The sequence below is a fragment of the Tetrao urogallus genome (assembly GCF_951394365.1).
Source record: "Tetrao urogallus genome assembly, chromosome: 1".
Taxonomy (NCBI): Eukaryota; Metazoa; Chordata; class Aves; order Galliformes; family Phasianidae; genus Tetrao; species Tetrao urogallus.
In genome coordinates this window covers 77,717,153-77,737,245 of record NC_136813.1, presented here as the reverse complement: position 1 = coordinate 77,737,245, position 20,093 = coordinate 77,717,153, and the positions used below count along the sequence as shown (strand labels likewise).

Sequence of the window (20,093 nt, the reverse complement as noted above, 5' to 3'; positions counted from 1 at the left end):
GACCTGACATTGACTGTGCAACAATCTCTAATTTAAAAAGACTGCGAAGGAATTTCTTCGCAACTTGTGTCGTCTGAAAGCTTAGAACCTCATCCACCTTTCACAATGTTAACACATTAAACTGTATCATTATCATGAAAGACCCTAAACTTTCAGTTGAATGGAAACAATTGCTTGGAGAACAAATGCAACAATTAATAATGGTACTAGTAACTAATAATTGTATAATACAATTCCTGGATGTTCTAACTGACAGCTAACTTCACCAGTCTCTGTAATAATAAAATGTTATGTAAACCAAACAGCTTATTTTTAATTCTTACAGGGAAAAGATGGACCAAAACCTAGATGTAAACATGAAGATGACAAGAAGTAGACTAATAGACAAGAATGGCCGGAAAGAATTTAATCATGTCAGCCACTGTAGTTTCCTTAGGTAACAGGACCCAGAACAGATATCTAGTGGAGGTTATATACTAACTTCAGTTTGGCTTTTGAACTTATCTTCCATGATATTAAAGGCAAACCCAGGAAATGTGAATGACACGAGGGACAATCTGTACTGTGCAAATGAGCAGAAATGATAAAAAGAGCATTAGTAGGCACCTGAATAAATACAATATACTGGGGAAGAATCAACACAGGTTGATAGGCCCATCACACAAACCTATTAAGAATATCATAAAGCTTTGAACAAGCATGGGGTCAAGATGATGCTACTAATATTGTTCATTGATTGATACTATCTCATTACCTAAACCTTTTAAAAAGAAAAAACAGGTATGGCTTAAGAGCGAATAGATAAATGACCAGCCAGAGATAGGAAATAGAGCTTGAGTCTATGTGGTTAATAGTCATGATGGAAAATGGTTACCGCTGGAGTTCCACAGCCACAGATTATATGCAGAAGTGACCTGGGAAAGCGATGCTGGTAGTCCTCATATGAATTTGCTTGTAACACTACGCTATGCTAGAGTCCATGGCAATGAAGACTCAACAGATCTTATGAGACTCAACACTCAGACAATCAAATGGGAAATTAATTTCACTTAGATAAACATGAAGCAAGACATCTAACATCATTTTTTTCTAAACCTCAGTTACTCAGAAATGAGCTCTAACATTACAAGCAGATTCCAATAGCTAGTTCCATGAAAATCAGCATGTAAATGTTCAAGTGTACAAAAACTACATGATTTCCATAGGTCCCTTCCGACCTAGGATCCCGTGATTATGTGAATAAATTCAGGATTGTTGTTGAAAGTGATACAGAAGATAGCATAAAGGTTTTAAATGCACAAAACTCAAAGAAAAAAAACATCAATTATCCATCACGCACAGGATAAGCTTAGGGAAACATTCACCTTAAATATACAGAAAAGGTCTCTACATTAGAGAAGAAGAAACTGGTTGAAAAATCTATTAAGTTGTAGCATCTGCAGTACCGAAGTGTTGGTTTGAATTTGTCTGTGTTTTTTTGGGTTTGGTTTTTTTTTTTTTTTTTTCTTTTTAAAATTTATCCTATCTTCGCAATGCAGGCTAGACAGACAATAGTATTGATCCTCTTGCAGGGAAAGGGAGCAGGCTGGATGACTTTTGAACTCCCACTGACTTCACAATTATTCTTTTAGATTCCATTTCAATAAATAACACAGACCTTCAATATAAATAGCAGAATAAACAGAAACCTGTTCTGTAATTACAGTTTTCTATTTTGAAGAAGCAAATACAGAAAATGTGGGTGAAACAGCAGTGAAATCTCAAGGTTCTGAATGGACAGAAAGCATGAATTCCCTCAAATTTCCTTTCAACATCTATATCCTGAGTCTCCAGCAACTGAAAACTTTATAGAAGAACACTCCAAGATGAATAACAACCTTGAACTGCTAGCAAGAATAAGCAAAAGCTACAAGAACAAAGAACTAGTCTGTAAACTCACAAGTCCATGTGATTTAGTTTTAAAAATCACCTCCCTAAAAATAATTTTTAGAAAGTAAAAAAAAAAAAACAAACAACCCCAAACCAAAATCAGAACAAGAGAAAATAAGTGATTTAGTTACATACATAGTAAAGAGGAAAAATAAAGCTCATAGAATCCACCATCTTTGATAAGTGATGCTGAACACTTGCATGCTGGCTTGTGAAATATGGCATGGAATTTCTTTTTTTTTTTTTCTTTCAAGGGGAAATAAATATGAGCTTTGTGTCCATTAAGGGAGTTCACTAAATAAACTCATTTCAATAACACAAAGTAAATCAGCTACATCTGTTGCGCGAAAATAGAACAGTGGTACCTATAAAATAAGGTGACCCAAAAAGCTGCAGGTAATTATTCTCAAATTCTGCATGTATTTTTAGACTAACAGAAAGATGTTTTCCCCCCCAAAAGATATCTGAAAAATAGGATGTAATTGCATACTGTGTTTGTTTGTTTAGTTTGTCTGTTTGAAGAGAATCAATTTTCAAAGGCGGACATAGTAGATTTAATTAATTTGGCCTTAATGCTTGCTGCAGTACCACGCCTGAAACCATTGGATGACTGAATAAGATTATACAAAAAAAATTAATCTAGGTAAGAAAAATGCAAAAATACGCAGTGCTGAAAAAGTGAACCATCCAAGAAAATAGGAAGTCATAGCAGAGTTCTAAAATTTTCCTCAAGAACTTCTCTAGATACTACTTCTATTTAACTTTCTCCAATTAGTGATGAGGGTCTGGGGAACATTTTCTGATTAAGGCAGTCAGTGAGAAACTATGCGACTGCAGAAGACATCATATTATGTTTCAATAAATGTGAAGTTTAAATTTATAAATGAGATTAAGCAGTCCAATATGAAGAAAACCAAGAAAATTAAAGTATGAGAAAACAAAGAAGCAAAAAAGCCATAAACATTAGACATGAACATCTGATTCAGAAGAGACAGAAGATTTCTTTCATCAGGTAACCACAAGTTAATGATACAATGCAGCTATGAACTATGAGCTACACTGGAAAGCATCAGTAGATGTACTTCTGTCAAACGTAGCAGTATACAAGACACTGGACAGAAACCATCCAGAACACCAGGTAAATTCTAGTTCCTCACACTGAAAGATGAATCCAACCTAGAAAAGATTAAAAGACTAGGAAGAAAAATTATGCAGTACAGGGCTGTTCTTACTAGTGGAATCTAGAAGTTTATTAATTTAAAACAAAACAGAGATGCTACCACAGTGTCTAGAAGCATAGCAGAGAACATCAGGGAGGGGAAATATTCAGTAAATGGACAAACACAAGTTGAACAAATCAGAATGGGAAAATGATAGCGAATTTTCAGGAACCACAGGATGAGTGTCTGAAACACATTCTGAACAACAGTGAAAGGTGTAGAACCATCTACAGGTTTCAAAATGAAACCTCCATAAGATGCAATGGTCTGCTCTAGCAGGGGATGGACAAGATCACCCCTGAAGATGCATCTACTCTTATATCCTGATATTAGGCAGATACACGCCAAGTTACTGAGTTTCAGCTAGTATTAGCTACCACTACATAACATTCCTTCATCTACAAAGTACATCTACAAAGTTGTATTAGACTGAGATGATCCCACAGAGTGGCCTTCTTGTCTTAAGTGGGATTAAGAAAGAAAATAGGAATCTCTAAAAGAAACAGACCAGAATCAGATAATTTGCTTAATGAGCATTTTTTAAGCTAAGACATTAAAGCTGTTCTGCTTTTCATGTAAAGATCATCAAAATTACATTTAGAAAGAATGACTATATTTAGTCTACTTCTATCACCCAGAAACTTAGCTGGTGACTAAGGGAAGGGGAAAGATTTCTACAATAGAACAGCAATCAGAAAAGGTGACTACAGAGGAAGTACTTTCTCTTAATCGGCACCACCAAAAGCACAGTGGAAGGCTCTCTATTAACAGTACACCTTATAGGTGGGCTCATAGCTCAGCTTTGTTCAGAATTCTACATCAGCCACATATTAGCACCAGAAATTAGCACTTCTGTCAGTTTGAGAATCACTTAGCCACACAAAATGCATAGCTCCATTATAGCTTAGAGATGTTTTACCTCACAAATATTATGGTTACTGGAAGATGACAAGAGGAAAAAGTTTTCCTAACATCAGCATAAATTTTGTACTTAACAGAGCCTTGTAGGCTGCTTTCTTGAGTCATCATTTTCAACCCTGTTAAAAATGGTCTTATATTATACCTGAGCATGTTTTAATTGGCTTCTTTTAGAAACTGTATAGTTTTAATTAATCTATTTACTGAAGTTGATATATCCTTCAAACTACATGCACAGAGATTTCTCCAATGGCATAACTTTCAGGCAAAGAACCCTTTTGAAAGTGCAATTGCTCCAAAAGAACAGAGACATATAATCTTGAATCTGTTATTCCAACACACCACGCTTCTCTTACAAATGATTCCCACAATCCTACTTTCTTTTCTACATTACAGTCTAGTAGCTCGGATTTGGACAGTACAAATGGATAGCTATAATTTCTAGAATGTATAGCTGTAGTTTCTAGGATGTTAGCTGCTTTTGAGCTACATTTAATTAATTAATAATTTAAACTTACCTTTATCCTCTTCAGTAATCACTTTATCCACTGCATATTCCACATCAAAAATGTACCGGTAAAAGCACAGCTGAGTGTACAGGGCCTTATCAGAATACTGCAAAAAAAAAAAAGGTACAAATTACAAACCCCAGTGATAAGTGTGTCTCCTGTATCTATTTCTCTCTGTTATCAAGAGGTGATTCTTTCTGCACTTTTCTAAAAGATATATTCTGCTCATGTAGTACTATTAATGCTCTAATACTGTACTGCTATAACACTATTATTACTATTACCAAAAAAATATTTTTACTACGACTCTGTACCCTTTTTCCTCACAATTGAAATCATTTATATAAATCATACTAAACTTATCAATTCTTATAAACACAAAAATCACAATTACCTATTCTTACAGACACAAATACCAGTATCACGCTTTGGGAACAAAATAAAAGTTATAAGGAAGATGGCACAATATAATGACGTTATTGCTTTAGTACATTGTATAATGCAATAATCCCGAAAAAGGAAAAGCTTTAATGTATATTTTTGATGAATACAGGTGTTTGGCTGTGTTCCCTCCCTCTCCATTCACACACACAGCTGTAGTTACATAAATAATGAAAAATTCAAATAAGAACAGGTGCATATACACCTTTGCAGCTATGTCATAACCTTGTTCTACACATCTGTGGAGGGCTACTGCATGTTAATAATCACACCTTCAGTTCAAAAATCTGCAAGTGTGTACATGTGGAATATCATATTCAATTAAACGCTCTGAACGTCAGTGATGTCAAGCCTCTGTACTATTTCTCTACTTCGAACGTACATCTGTATGCATTCATGTCTCTGCTGCTGTGCATTAGGAGGTTGCTCAAACAGACATGAGATCTACCTTGCCCACAAACAGGCCCTTTAAATATATTTTTCTTGAACTCTCGTTTAACAAAACCACATTCCAGTCCCTGCTATTTAAGATACTGGTGTTGAAATATTGACCAACAATGGTTTGAAGACTTGTGCATCACAAAAGTCTTTAAGAATGAAATAACTATAGCTGCATCAAATGCGGAAGTACCATTCAGTATTTATATAGATATGAATTCTTGAAGACTTTCTTGATGATCTACAAAATCAACAAACACCTAGCCACCACAGGTTAAACTGATGTTGACACTCAGTATACCACATGGAATATGAGACTGAAAACAGAGAGGAACAGCAACTGGCAAACTATTTCTGTTTATTGGAATTCTGCTTTCACTTAGCTTTTTAATTTTCTGCCCAATCATGCCAATTTTAGTTACTAAATTCAGCTAATTTTGCACTTCTACTGACAGGTTATAAAGTATCTATAACTACAAAGCAACTCATGTTGAGACATTTGACAACCATTACTACTGCTTTGTTATTTCTTTATATATTTTAACATTACACTTTTTTTTTCCAATTCATGTAAACCTATTTTAAAAAAAGACACACAGAAGCTTATTTTATTCCTTATTAGCTATTCTACGATATGCATCATCATTATACTATTATACACCAGTTATTTTTAGTAAATCCTGATTACTGCTTCCTGAAGAAGAAAAAAGGAGGACGACAGCGATTAAGTTATTTGTTTAGTTTTTTAGATTCAGCTGTAATTGCTGGTACACATCTCCCTGACTGCACACATGAAGCAGGTTGAATAGAACACTGAAATTACCTCCTTCATAATAGTTTGTTTTGATAATGTATTGTGTGTCGAGATGATGAGAAACAGTTGCTGTCAATTTGATTAGCCATTATATTTTTATGTTAATTGCCATTATTGGGTCCATTCTGTTTAGTGTCACCATAGAAGCCATACAATGTTAGCATAAATAACAAATTGGAGTAAATTAGGAAGATATATTTTTGCCAATTCATTTTAATTGCCCCTCAGTCCTTCCGTCGGTTAACGCAGCTGTTGACCCATAATAAGCGCTAGGTCAATATAGCTGCTTGTCAATTCAGAAATGCAAAGTGCTGTGTTGCTGGTAATGGATATACAACAACCTTTGCCAGCCAACTGAAGCAAACGAATGACAACCCACACGAAAGAATAAAGCATCAGCTATAGAGTTTAGTGACCTGATATTAGTAGGCAGGCTAATTGAAAGTCACTGCTTAAATGGATAAAGAAAATACAAAAATCGGTATGCAATAATTTATACACGCAGACATACACACATATATAAACAACTTATTATTTTAACTTGACTGTTTTTTTTAATTTTTTAAATTGAGAACGTGCTAATACTCCCTTGCCTTTAGTTTCCTGACACATTTTAAAATCAGTTATCTAGTGGAAAAGAAAAGGTTTTTTTTCATGCAACAGTGAGTATTATCGTATATTTATGAAGCTAAAGAACAGGTGACTTAAATTTAAAAGAGCATTAGAAATTACTTCTATCGTCACTTCGTGTATTTCTTTAATTTCTGATGACCTGTAAGCTTAAAGTAAAGAAAAAACTCTAATCCTAAAACTTCAAACCCAACTTTACACTTAACAGTAAATTTCTGTGCAAAGAAAACTTGACAGCCCTTAAGTTAGCATATGATCTTCTCAAATTTTGTATTATTTATGTATTCTCTTTTACCATAAAAGACTGAATGGTGAGTACAAGAAAATAAAACCTTATTTTGAAGTTCTTATTGTTCCGTGATGTTTGATTTCTTGATTTCATTAAGAACTGAATTCAGGAGGGTCTGCCTCTTTGACAGCTTCCATTCATGGAAAGAACACTCTGTACCAAAGCAACCAAACAACCTTTTTTTTTTTCTTGTATTTAAAATAGCAATAAGCAGATACAGGAACCAAAGTCACATAGTTTGCAATCACCGTTACTCATTCCCATGACAGAAAAATTACATTTGTATTAGAAAAGTAACAGATGAGAAAAAAAATGAAAAATCATTGTGTTTGGCCAACAGGTAATCATCTGAAGAAATCTGGGTTTGAAATGACAATTGCAAAACCCTAACCTGCCCTCCCAGGAAGAATCTGAGATTATCTAGTAAGAAAATAATGGTGTCTTAATAGAATCAATACATTAGAAACATCAGCAAAACAAATTTTCCCGAATAAAGACAATAATAGGACCCCAAATGCTTAGTCCTAAAGAAAGAAAAATCTTGCTCAGCTGACATATAAACCAGCAAATGTTCACTACAGCACGCATCAGGAACGAAGGCCGTAACATATTTGTATTGCTGGTCAGCTGTGCCTCTATACATCTGAATCCACTCAGTCTTGATAGCAATGAATAGCTTAGCATTTATCCTGTAACTGGTGATGTTTGAACAAAACACTGAAAGGTAGGTCTGTCTCATCCTCTATCCCACAAGCTCCTAAGAATTCAGCTCCAGAGCAAGGCTGCGCTGTATACTTGCTCCACTTCTCTCTGAAGGCCAAAATTCAAGCAGTGAATGGCCTAAACTCCCTAATTTCATAAATGTAATCAGAGAACAGGGCATTCACAGCCCTTCTGGCAAGAACAGAGGATCAAGCTTGGTTTGCCTAATTTTGCACAGTGTGGGAAAATTTCCATTGGCCACCCTTACTCCAACTTCTGAATACCAAAGCTTATTTGACTTTCTGAAAGCAAGGGAACAAGATGGATTTCATCACTGCCGAGCATCCTTCCTCATGCACTGGCTTAAAGGGAGAAGTTAACATGCTCTGTCTCTTATTAGCACTTCTCTTGTGGAAGGAACATTGCTGGCAGCTGTATACAGGCGACGAACTTAGAAGGCTTCTCCCTCAGTGCTGGCTGATTAAGATTCCATCCCAAAGAACTTCAAAAGTGAGGTGCCTAATTCTCCTTCATTTTAGTAACACAGGAGCCTGAGCAGCTAACACACCATCTTTCAAAGTCTTTTCAATAACTAAAGGCAGTGACCTAGAAAATCCAGTTAAGAAAGGTCCAAGGAAATAAAAAAGAGAAAAGCAACCCCAAAAAGAAGTTGATGAAAATTCACAACAGCTAAAATGCAGAAGACTGAACTAACAATTCTAGTTCTGATGTTTTGCTTACCCAAACACAGTGTTATTCTAGCAAACACACTTTAAATGGAGCGTAAATGTTCCATGTCTTAAGACATACTTTTGAACAGGCTAGAAAGCTAAATACTACTACTTAGAACAATTTTCTTTGAACTGCTGTCAGTTCCTATATTTACCAAAGAAAGATGTGATAGTCAATGCCTTTTAGATGACCCATATTCCTTTAAACTCAGGTTAAGTCTTCTAGTCGTGCTTTGGTATCTCTCACATTCAACAACATATAGTTCTCCATGGTCCCCTCACACTCATGACCTTTACATTATTTTCTGATTTGTTTTTTGCACTTTTGCTGTCCTCTGTAATGGATTCACTCTAATTTCTGCAGGCCCTCTCTGAGCTGTTGTGACTTTGTACTCCATCAACCACTGTTTTCAGTTGTGCCACCAATGGCTTTTAAGGATGATGAAAGCAACAAGAAATAAAAAAAAATCTCTCATTGCAGTTTGCTAACTATCAGATTGCTTTGCATGGGAGATAATTTCCACAGGCTACAGAATTTATTTGTATTACTTCAATTAATTATAATACAAAACAGTGGCAACACTTCATTAATCAGCTGCTTGAGAGAGTTACTTTTGCAAAGTCTTTTTGGTAATTTGATTAGAAAGAACTGTGGCTCTTGCTATTATGATACGATTCACCGTGTCCAAACAAACCACTTAGGGCTAGTTCTTAATACTTAAAAAATAGGAAAGAATGAAAAAGAAATGGAAACGAAGTCTCTTGGTAGAAAAATGTGTTTCAAAGACTTTCGAGGCTTGCATGTAGTGGAGAGAAGCATACAGGAAATACTTCAGTGCCTTGAGAGGCATTTCCTCCCCTCCCCCTTAGAAAGATGCAGTAATTAAAACCTAATTATTATCTTCATTTTAAACAAAACCTAAAGTGAATACCAATTAATAACAACATACTAATGAGCATCTGCTGTGATGAAATTGAATATGAATGTGCTGCAAATTTTGGGTAATTTATTTTTTCGGGGAAGTGCCACTGGTCTCAATCTACTTCTGGAAGATTGTATAGACTGTACACATTTTCCATCATCTCTCTTATGTGCAGCAATTTCTATTTTCAAAAAGAGGGCACAGCTCAGCACTGTGGATGTTTATGTATCCAAATGCTATCCATGCCACGGTGATTTCACAGCAATAAACTGAAGCATAAGACTATGTTTTACACACCCAGTGTATTCTCTTGTAGAAAGAGCCCAGCTGCAACACACCAAGCTGACACAGCCTTTAGGTACTACCAACCTGTGAAGGTAAATGTTCCCTTAGAAAACAGCCCATGAAGTATGGAGGTCAATAGAAAAAAAAGCATGAAAAAAGACTGAATATTCTTGGATATTTCCAGATTTATTTTTTCCCCATAAAGTAACTGAAATGACAAGAACTTGTGCTGGTTTAAGTACTGTTTAGTAATTAGAATGTTAAAGATTACAAAATCAGCATCACAAAAACTCTAGATTGAAATTCCAGCGTAAGAATAAAACGGGTAAGGAGCTGGGTGAACAAAGATGAGAATTCCTGCTGACAAAGGACACCAGACTGAATAATGGGGTTAACAGAATACCCGCAAGCATGATTCTTAAGATTATTATTTCTAAATGTTTTTATTTAATAGATAGGGCAGATAATGGCAGGACAAGGAGAAATGGGTTTAAGTTGAAAGAGGGAAGATTTAGGTTGGATGTCAGGGAGAAGTTCTTTACTATGAGAGTGGTGAGGTGCTGGAACAGGCTGCCCAGAGAGGTTGTGGATGCCCCATCCCTAGAGGTGTTCAAGGCCAGATTGGATGGGGCTCTGGGCAGCCTGGTCTAGTATTAAACTGCTTAAGTTGATAGCCCTGCCTGAGGCAGTGGGGCTGGAGCTTCATGATCCTTGAGGTCCCTTCTAACACAAGCCATTCTGTGATTCTATGCTTCATTCACAAAATCTGGATATAACATAGCTGCCTGTTAATGAGATTTACAAGTCACTAAAATAGAAAAGGAAATAAATGTGACAGCAATTTTTTTTTTTTTTTTGGCCATAAGGAAAGCTGAATGAGTTATCTGAAACTCGAGAGAGTCCTAAGCCAGAACTGCTCTGCTGAGGATTCGTAAGATGATATTTCAGACTCAGATAGGAAGGCCCATGGAACAGATACACAAAATGCAGAACAAGTGACAGCAGGCTAGATAATACAGAGCTCTGCAGAGTTCTGGAGGAATGCAAAAATGAATCTGCTGGAAAACTAGTGGTGGTTGATTACCTCTTCTTAAAGCTGACAGTGTAAGCAAGGACACAAAATAAGCGTTGATCCTTTTCCAGAGATAGGATGCTTTTTGAACAAAAGCACTGAGCGTCACCTGTACTCAACTAAAAAATTCTCATCTTGATAGGTAACTAACCCTATCCTCTATTCCTGATCTCAGCTGAGTATGTGGCAAATCAAATTCAATTCACGAATCTAGCAAAAAATTACTTCTTACCTAATCTGGAGAAAACCAACCCACCAAATTAAATGGCCTTCCTGTGTGGTCAACAGCTGGCACAAGGCAAAATAGCAAACCATGCTGCAGTTGATGTGAACAAGCCAAATAAGCTGCTGTTGACAAAAGAAAACAATATGTCCTCCTGCTTGAGGGTCTTGGGCTTTGCCTTTCTTCCCTTACTCAAGCTCATCTGAGCAGCCCAATGAGTCCTGGATGTGAGAACAGAAGTCTTGAATAATTGGAAATGACTTGCACACACCATATACAAATTTCATTCTGATGTGTTCTATAGTCTGAAATTTTCAGCATCAAGATGCTAATTTTTTGTTAATAAAACTTCATACAATTACACAAAAGAATCAAACACGTGAAACTTAAAGGCAGTCTACATTATCTGCTTTGATAATGTTTTTTTTTTTAAGAACACTGTAACAGTAACCAATCAGACTACACAGACTCAAGCTAAAAAGACTTTGCACACATGTAGGTCCATGTGTATATGCATACAGGTCTATGCACTACATACGTATGCCTACACATGTATCTGAACACAGATCATACATTTATAAAAATGAAATAGCAAACAATAAACATAAGCTTTTAAAAATTGCATTTATATGTACGTATTTTTACAACTTCTGAGAAGTCCAGAAACAGCCCTTAGTGGATAATGAAATTTTTAATAATAGCTGGTTTTCATACAGAATGTTTAATGGATTGATAAATAAGATCACATGAGGTGATGATCTTCCAAAGTAATCAAGGTGGCATCTTTGGTCAATTCTTCCATTCTAAACGAAACAGATCTGACCAGTAAGCTCAAGTATTTAACTATCACTTTCTATACCACTTGGTTTTTAACATTCGCTGAGTCAGTTTTGAGCTGGGACAACTCACTACCTACAATACTAAAGATGCCTGATGTGCCAAGACCATTCATGCTGGCAACACGGCTCCAACCAGAGGTATTTAAAGTATGGCTTGGTGATTGGTAGGCCAGGTAGATGGTTGATCCTAAGGGTCCTTTCCAACCTAAATGATTCTATGATTTTTACAACTGAACTTTCCAAGTCGCAAGCTCTGTCCCAACAGACTTTGAATACACAAGCATCCTTACATAACAGGCTTGCAGAATACCATCAGCCTCAAGATGCAACCCATCTGTTGAACCTATGCAACATACACCATAATTATTTTATCTTGGGAGTTTATGGGTAGCTCATATATGCAGAAGAGAACCGAGGACATTCACTGCCATATGCATACAAACACCTGTAATCTTATGTTTCTAGTTTGAAATACAAGATTTGGTTTTTATTTAGAATAAAAACTGCATTCTAAATAAGAAGAAAGAAACCATAAAAAAATTAAGAGTGCAATCTGCAATACAGCTCATAGATGTGGAGAGGCTGCCGAGTATTGGTGTTCTCCTTCTGGCCTTCTGGAAGTAGTAGTATTGCATAACCATGGGATTTGCAGATTAACCAGTCTGGAGCATGAAAATTCACTACACTTTCAGATGGGGATTGCACAAAAAATCCTTCAAGCTATCATCTACGGCAACAAGGTTAAGACTTGAAGTTTTTCTCATCAAATAAAAATATGACCTTTCTGAACAGCTGATGAAAGAGACATATTACTCCGGAACAGGACTCTCCTGTTCAAAAACACACAACTGCATCCATGCAGATGCACTGAACACTGCTCCAGAGAAGCTGATCCCCAAATCATCTTTTTTTTTTTTTTTTAAAGAGCCTTTGATCAAGTATTTGCCCACTCAAAATAATTTGCTGTTTAAAATAATAAGCAAGCAAATACACTCTTAAAACACATCCTCTCCTTGGTGTACAGGAAAAAAAATCCATGCTGATGTTTTTTAAGACTAAAACAATCACTTTCAAACTCATTAATTTCTGGATTTCTGGAATTACATGATCCTTGACAATCTGAAGTTGACAGTAAGAAGCAGTTTGTAGAAAAGGCTCAGCGAAACCACATTAAATTGCAAACCACCTCTGCAAAGTAAAGCTGTTCCCCTGCTGCAGAAATAGAAGAACCATGGAAAGTATTCGCAGTCTATCTCTACTGTTACAGAAGAACCTAATACAGATTCAGAGCTGTGTCTTGTTTTAGAGAACTGACTGATCTACTCATTGAATGAGGAGCACTCAGCAGTTAACTAACATTACTTATTCAAAACAGAGGAAATAACCACACACATTGGAACTCTCATCACTGAATAGAATTCTTTGACATATCAAGGAATTTCATGTATTTCCATACAAAAATCTAAAATAATGATTGTTTTTCTTCTAAGATGAAACATTTTATATACTTTATGTGAAGACTATAACAATGATAAGAAAACATAATTCTTGTGAGAAAATTGGCTTATACTCATTTATTTGAATTGTGATTTTGTTAAGAAATGGGTTACGCTGCATTACTTTCTTCTAAAATAACTTACTAATATTCGTGAAATGTTCTTTTTTTAGCCGAATCTTGATTATCATTCAAGAAACACAAGTACAGCATTTAGAAACTATTTTATTAGTAAATAAACAACACTATAAATAGGCTAGATACACAAACAAATAAGCTTATCTAAATATGTTTTAGATGTAAAAGCATGCAAGTGAGAATAAAAACAAAAAAATGATTTGCTGAGAGGGAACTGAGAATACTGCTTTGTATTACCATATTTCTGTTTCTCAGAACTCAATGAACCCCTCAGCTCTCTTTCCCTCAATTCCAGCTTTTAGTCAGGGAGTTAAGAAGTTTGAAAAACTACTTTTCCTCTCCACACTCCTAAGTTTTCAGCTTTTAATAAACTACTTTTTGAGCTCATCTACTGTGATAAATTGAAGCAAGAAACATGCCTGCTGCAGCAGACACTACTTTGTCCAAAGCAAATTTAGCATTCCAGTAAATTCTAAAGGACTTGTGAACAATGTCCTTTCTCACTGATCTTGATTTTTCTTAAAAGTTAAAAAAAAATAAGAAAACTAGACTGGTATGAATACCTGTATGAATATCAATATTCATTATGCACCACGAAATATTTTGCTATTAGATCAGAATTATCAGAAATTGACTGAAGCCCCCATCTCCATGGTGCCAACAACTTAAGTGAGCAAATCCTGATGATTCTGAAAGAATGCAAAAAATTACTGTTTCAGATGGAATGGTAAACAGACTTGCAATACACTTTATTTAACTTGCTTAACTTATTCTGAAGCCAAGATGTGCACAGGTGACTCCTCTGTTAAATAAGATCTTTATCTCCCTGTTTTGACCAGATCAGGCCCCAAAAGGTTATACTAGGATTTATGTGTCTCAGTGTACATCACCTTTATGAACACATATCTTGATCTCACACCTCTGAAGCAGCTCTCACATACTATAGTAGAATGGCTCTCTCATGCTAAAGAAATGTAAAATAAAGAAATAAAGAAAATGGAGAAAGGAGAAAGTATCTTTTTCCGTGGGTAGCACAGTTGCATACAAAGGCACATCTCAATGATTTAAGACAACTTCGTCTGTTGCCCAAGGACTGAAATCAAAGCTAGCAATTTAGGTACCATGCATAACACCAGCAGTTTGTTATATTGCTATGTGCTCCCTCTGCAAGTACTCAATATTATGCAGACTTTATTCCCATATGCTTTCCTATACCTCTGTCTGGGCAAAATAGGTTATCTTCAGTCTTCTTCACAACTCAGAGAGGATCCGTAAGCACTAAAAGTGCCATGGGCATCAATATATACTTTTAGTTTTGATGCATTTATTTTTAATGGTATCTTTTTTAAAAACATCTCTGGTATCACCTATCAATCTAATAGTGTTCTTAATTATCCATATTTAACCAGATGCACGTCTAAAACAGATTGCTGCTGACGTCTATTTTGTAAACTGCTTTGAAAAAACAGATTCTGTCCTGCATTCTTCAGTTCACTTACCCAAGCAGGAAGACAGATCCCAACCATGAGACTATTCACACAAAATATAATAAAAATTAAAAAATCAGTTTATCTCAGAGTGGACAAACATTCAACCCTTCAGGCTTTGATTCTGTTGACAGGTCTGACTGGTGAGGTCAACTCAACTCAATGCGCATGTGCACATTCCAGGAGTAAAAGAGAGTGTTAAATCCCCACACAACCCCAAAATAATGAATTTTCATTCAAGAAAAAAAAAAGTATATAACAGTATAAGAGTCTGGAAAGGCTGTTCTGCAGATCCTCAAACGTTTCCAAAATTGTTTGTCTGAGCTACTGAAGAAACTTGGTAACATACGAAAAAGTAAACAAACCAATTAAAGAATTCCAGCAATAATGATGTGAATGACATAAATAATCTAACCATTTTCATGGGACACTCCTAAGCAGGCAACTGAACTGGAATTAATTTAATAGCTGCAACAGAGGCGGCTCTGTAGCTCATTAATAAGAAGAACCCACACTCCCTTTATTGTCACATTTTACTGTTTCTACTAAGGATATGAGGGACATTATTTTCCATAGATGCTTCCCATGCAATACAGTCTAATCCAAGAAAAGAAAAACATAAATGCATATAATTACATTTTACCATAACTAGACCCTCATAATATGATCAGTAGAACTTCCCATATGTAGTTCATTTACGTTAATGTGTCTTTATGTAATAATCACACCCCTGGAAATCATCATCTGGCCACTTGGCATGGGGTGGGGTTGGAGAAGAACAGTAAGCTGCCATTTTTCCAGTTTCCTTACTTAATATTTGCGTGACGTCTCCTTGCTTCTCACAAGTGCAAGGAGTCCAAGTTGACCACAGCTAGTAGAGTTATCATCACACAGATGAAATTATCAGGTTATTATCAGGTCTTTCCATTGTTAGTTAACCTACTACAGACACTTAGATGAAGCCCAAGAAATAAATTTTACGTAAAACAAACGAAGAAAGGACACTTCCATGAAAGGCATTCCCATTAAATGAAAACTGTTTGTTTGAATAGTGGCTTTAAAAAAGCTTATATTGATTGTATTTTTAAGAATACAGATACCCCAGATACAATTGTCTTCAAGGGCTTACATTAATGTTTCCACAGTGTAAGGAACACACAGCACCTGATAGTAACTGATTTCTCTAATGGGTAACCCTCTCAAAGTGATTGTTTTTACTTGAAGCTGAAAGAGACACGGGTTTAAATAAAAATCACCTATTGGCTGAGGAAAGGTATCAGGTGTCAACCGTCAGTAACAACCTATGCAATGTCTAGTTTTGACTGAAAGTGCTGCAGTTACAAAGTAAGTAAGAAGAATGGTGGCATCATTTTCATAGTGAAGAACACTCTGCAGCGAGTTCTGTCTCTTCTGGAGAAAACAGAAACCCTAGGCACCACCACCAACACTGAACCCAAGTTAAAAATTCTGAATATACTCTCACAGCAGTGACAGAAAAAAAAGATTTTTCCATAGTACTATTCCCTAATAGAAAATAAATTGTTCCTCAGTGCTTGACAAGGCCAGAGAGGACTTGTGATCCACCTCCATCTCAGCAACAAGATGTTTAACCTTCTGTTAACTTCAGCTTCCCTGGCATCTGGAAAGAGTTTTTATTTAAAAACAACAACAAAACTAACAGAGTGGTACTAATTCCTTACGTCAACCCTGTCTTTCTTTCTTTCTTTCTTTTTTCTTTCTTTTTTTTTTTTTAAAAAAAGTGCCCTAGATCTTAGACCCTTCCCTTATACTAGGGAATCTGCTCATACATGCAAACTATAAAAATGTCAATCATGTAATCTTATACTAAGTAAGGCTGCATAAAAAATGACTTTAACCTTTAAAGTATCATACAGCATCCCAGTCCCCAGATTACAGGGAATGAACAATCAATCACGGAAAAGGACATTCCATTTTAGTACATGGATGCCCAGAGCAGCTGATCTCAGAGGATTCCATAAACATATTTGGAAAAAGTAATAAGAAAAATGTAGCTTACAAAAGTTTCTGGTCCAAAAAAAGTTGCACTGATAAGTTAGCTATCTTCATAAGCTAGACAGGATCAAAAGAGCACCTAATACAATATACTTACTCCAAAATACAATTTCAAGAATCAACATTATTGTTTCATACTCTCAGGACTCCTTCCTGAATCTTATATAATAAAAAACCTCAATCCAGTTCTGCACAGCAAGATACTGGTATGGCAACCTTTGCTCACAAACAAGAGGTATTCATGTAGTGGGCAGGTCCACAGTGCACATCAAGGTAGTTAAGAGTGTGCCTGAATCAAAGACAACCAAAGGAACAATTCAGAGATACTACAGCTCACCTTCTGTTTTCCACAAGGAAGCTCATCATGACTTTTCATCTTCCTAATAAATAAAGACTCTTGGTAATAAGGTTGCATAAACACCAAGAGTTATTCTCTCAAATGCAGCCAGCTGTGAAAGTTTAGTATTTCCTTTACTTTTACAGATTGCTGAAAAGACACATTTTTTTTCACTACCTTTTCCTTACAGCCTTATAATTTATTCAAATTTATATATCCACTCCATTTTATCTTCATATCACTGTATAAGGCTGCAATGGAAACTGTTTGTGGAAAAGCATGTCATCTTTACTACATCATTTGTTTGCAAGGCTTCAGGATTACACTGTCTTCATTAGATCATCAATAACTTATTGTAAGGTAATGCACTGGATATATTCAGTCAAGAACTATCAATTCTCTTCTTAAGGTTTACATGACTACAAGAGAGCACTACAAACAATTTTTTTTTTTTTTGTAAAAAGTCTGGGAGATGGGCTGGGTTTTTTTTAAAGATTTGTGCAGCCAATAATGTGTAATTTTGTTCCCATAGTACAGCTAACAAGAGGAGCAGACAATTCTTTTTTACCATAACTATTTCATTATTTGGAGCATCACTCTTTCTGCTATTGGGAAGAGACAGATGATGCTAAAAGCTTGCTGGATGCAATTAGGTTAGGTAACCTTCCGTGACAGCAGGAACCCAGCCAAACCCTATACAACTAATTTTCCATGCCAACAGACTATTTTGTTATGCAAGTATTTTTGAGTGGTCTTCAGCAAGAACACACTAGGCTTCCCATCCTTACCATGCAGTACTTCTCTATATTATGCACTAGCTGAAACTTCTCAGTTGACTTAACAAAATCACCCATGTAAAAATCTAACCAGAGGTATTAGAGCATCAGTGAACAATAAAATAAAAATCTGACAAAATGGCAGCATTTTCTCATCCATGCGGAAGTACAAAAAAGTACATCTTAACTGCTTCTGCTACGTAGGTATTCAGAAACATGACATTCCAAAAATCATCTAGATCATGAAGGCAGAGTAACCAAATGCATGTATGCCTTTTTAAGCAAGAAGTTTAACAAATGTCAATCCATCTAGCTCATGAAAAACAGAAGCAGACTTTGATGCTCTACATGAAATAATATACAGTGCAGAAAAGCATTTTTACCAAAGTATCTCAATCGGTTACCAAGAAAACTGAAGTGGTAGTTGCCAGGTTGTAAAAAGACTCGAAGTTTAAGGTTTATGAGAAAGAACATGAATGTTTCAGTTTTGTTCAACATCAAATATAATACGTTCTACAGGTCAAATAATGCTGAAGGTTTCATGTAGCACCCAAATTATCTTAGCACAAGCTATTTATAACCTGCTCATAAAATTAAAAAAAAAACAAACTGAAAAACACTAGCCTGATGATAATATCTGCTATCACTACTATCCTACTCCTAGAACTCCTAGAAGCAGTTTTAAGAAATGCTACTTCAATAGCTTACAGAAGCTATTACTCATGCCCCTATGTTCAAAAATGGAATTCCATTAACTGTGCCATCAAAATAACAAAAAATCCAAAATGGTGGTGAATTAATTCCCCCAGTCTTTGCAAAACAATCCCCAATGTAACAATCAAGTCCATAGGATCTATAATTGCTATTAGAGATTAATTCTTCTCTACGAGCCTTTATTTTCTTTCAGAAGTGGTTAATACCAATCTAGCCCTCTTAACAAAGTGGCAACATCCTCAGCACGCAGAAAACCTTCTACTGCTGTGTAGCCATCTTACCATTACTGTACTGGCTTCTGAACGAGAGATCTACCTAAAGCACAGAGAGGCCAGTGAGCCTTTCTCTAAATGAAGAACACTGAGGCAGACTCTAGAAGAGAGCCAAGAGCTGACCTCCAAAAGAACTGCAGGAGGTGCAAGACCCCTAAAAGCTGGGTGACATCTTTCATTAAGGTCCGCTGGTCAATTCTCAGCCTACTGGCCAAACATACTCAACTGACTACACGCTGCTCAGCTGCCTCCAGCTCCATTTGCAGCTTCATTTTGACACAGTATTCTTCAGCTTTTGCTCTTAGCTGCCACGCAATGTTTCTCTAGGTTGTTAAACAGCTGCTGTGCTCAATCCTTGAGGTAGCTGCACTTCAGTGACAAAGTAAGTGAACCTATATATAGTCTGTAAATCCATTTGTTATGTCTAAAGTACTTCAAGATTTAGAATGTACAAGAATGCACATATATTAAGCTTTTTAAACTCTAAAAAGGGGGACTGCCATAACTGGCAGGATCTAGACTCAATCACTTTGTACTTAGCGGTTTGAAAAAAAAAACTGCATGCAAATTATTTAGAATTTTATTCCACTTTTCAAAGCATGAAGTTAAATGTTCCCATTCCTAAAAATAATAATAAAAATCAATAACTATTATTCAGTATTCATTTGATATTCCACAATGGACCACTGTGAATTTGAACTCCAGGAAAGGTTGCTGTTTCAAGCCTCCAAAGGGTTATATTATACGAAGCAAAGAGAAATAATAATTTAAATTCCTTCTTACAGAAAGAAGAAAACGCCCTTTCTTTTGAATTTTAAGTAAAGATGAGAAAAGACAAAAGCCAATTAGAGTTACCAACTTACAGTAATAACGGCAC

General features: G+C 35.8%; 1 protein-coding gene across 1 annotated transcript in view; it reads right to left on the bottom strand.

The window, feature by feature from the left end:
- Positions 1-20,093, bottom strand: part of POLA1 (DNA polymerase alpha 1, catalytic subunit) — a gene marked incomplete at both ends in the record, with an annotated part of 192,185 nt that overhangs the window by 36,115 nt on the left and 135,977 nt on the right. The window contains one exon of the mRNA XM_079545479.1: positions 4,586-4,682. Coding sequence (XP_079401605.1) covers positions 4,586-4,682 — 97 coding nt within the window. The remainder of the gene's footprint in view (positions 1-4,585; positions 4,683-20,093) is intronic.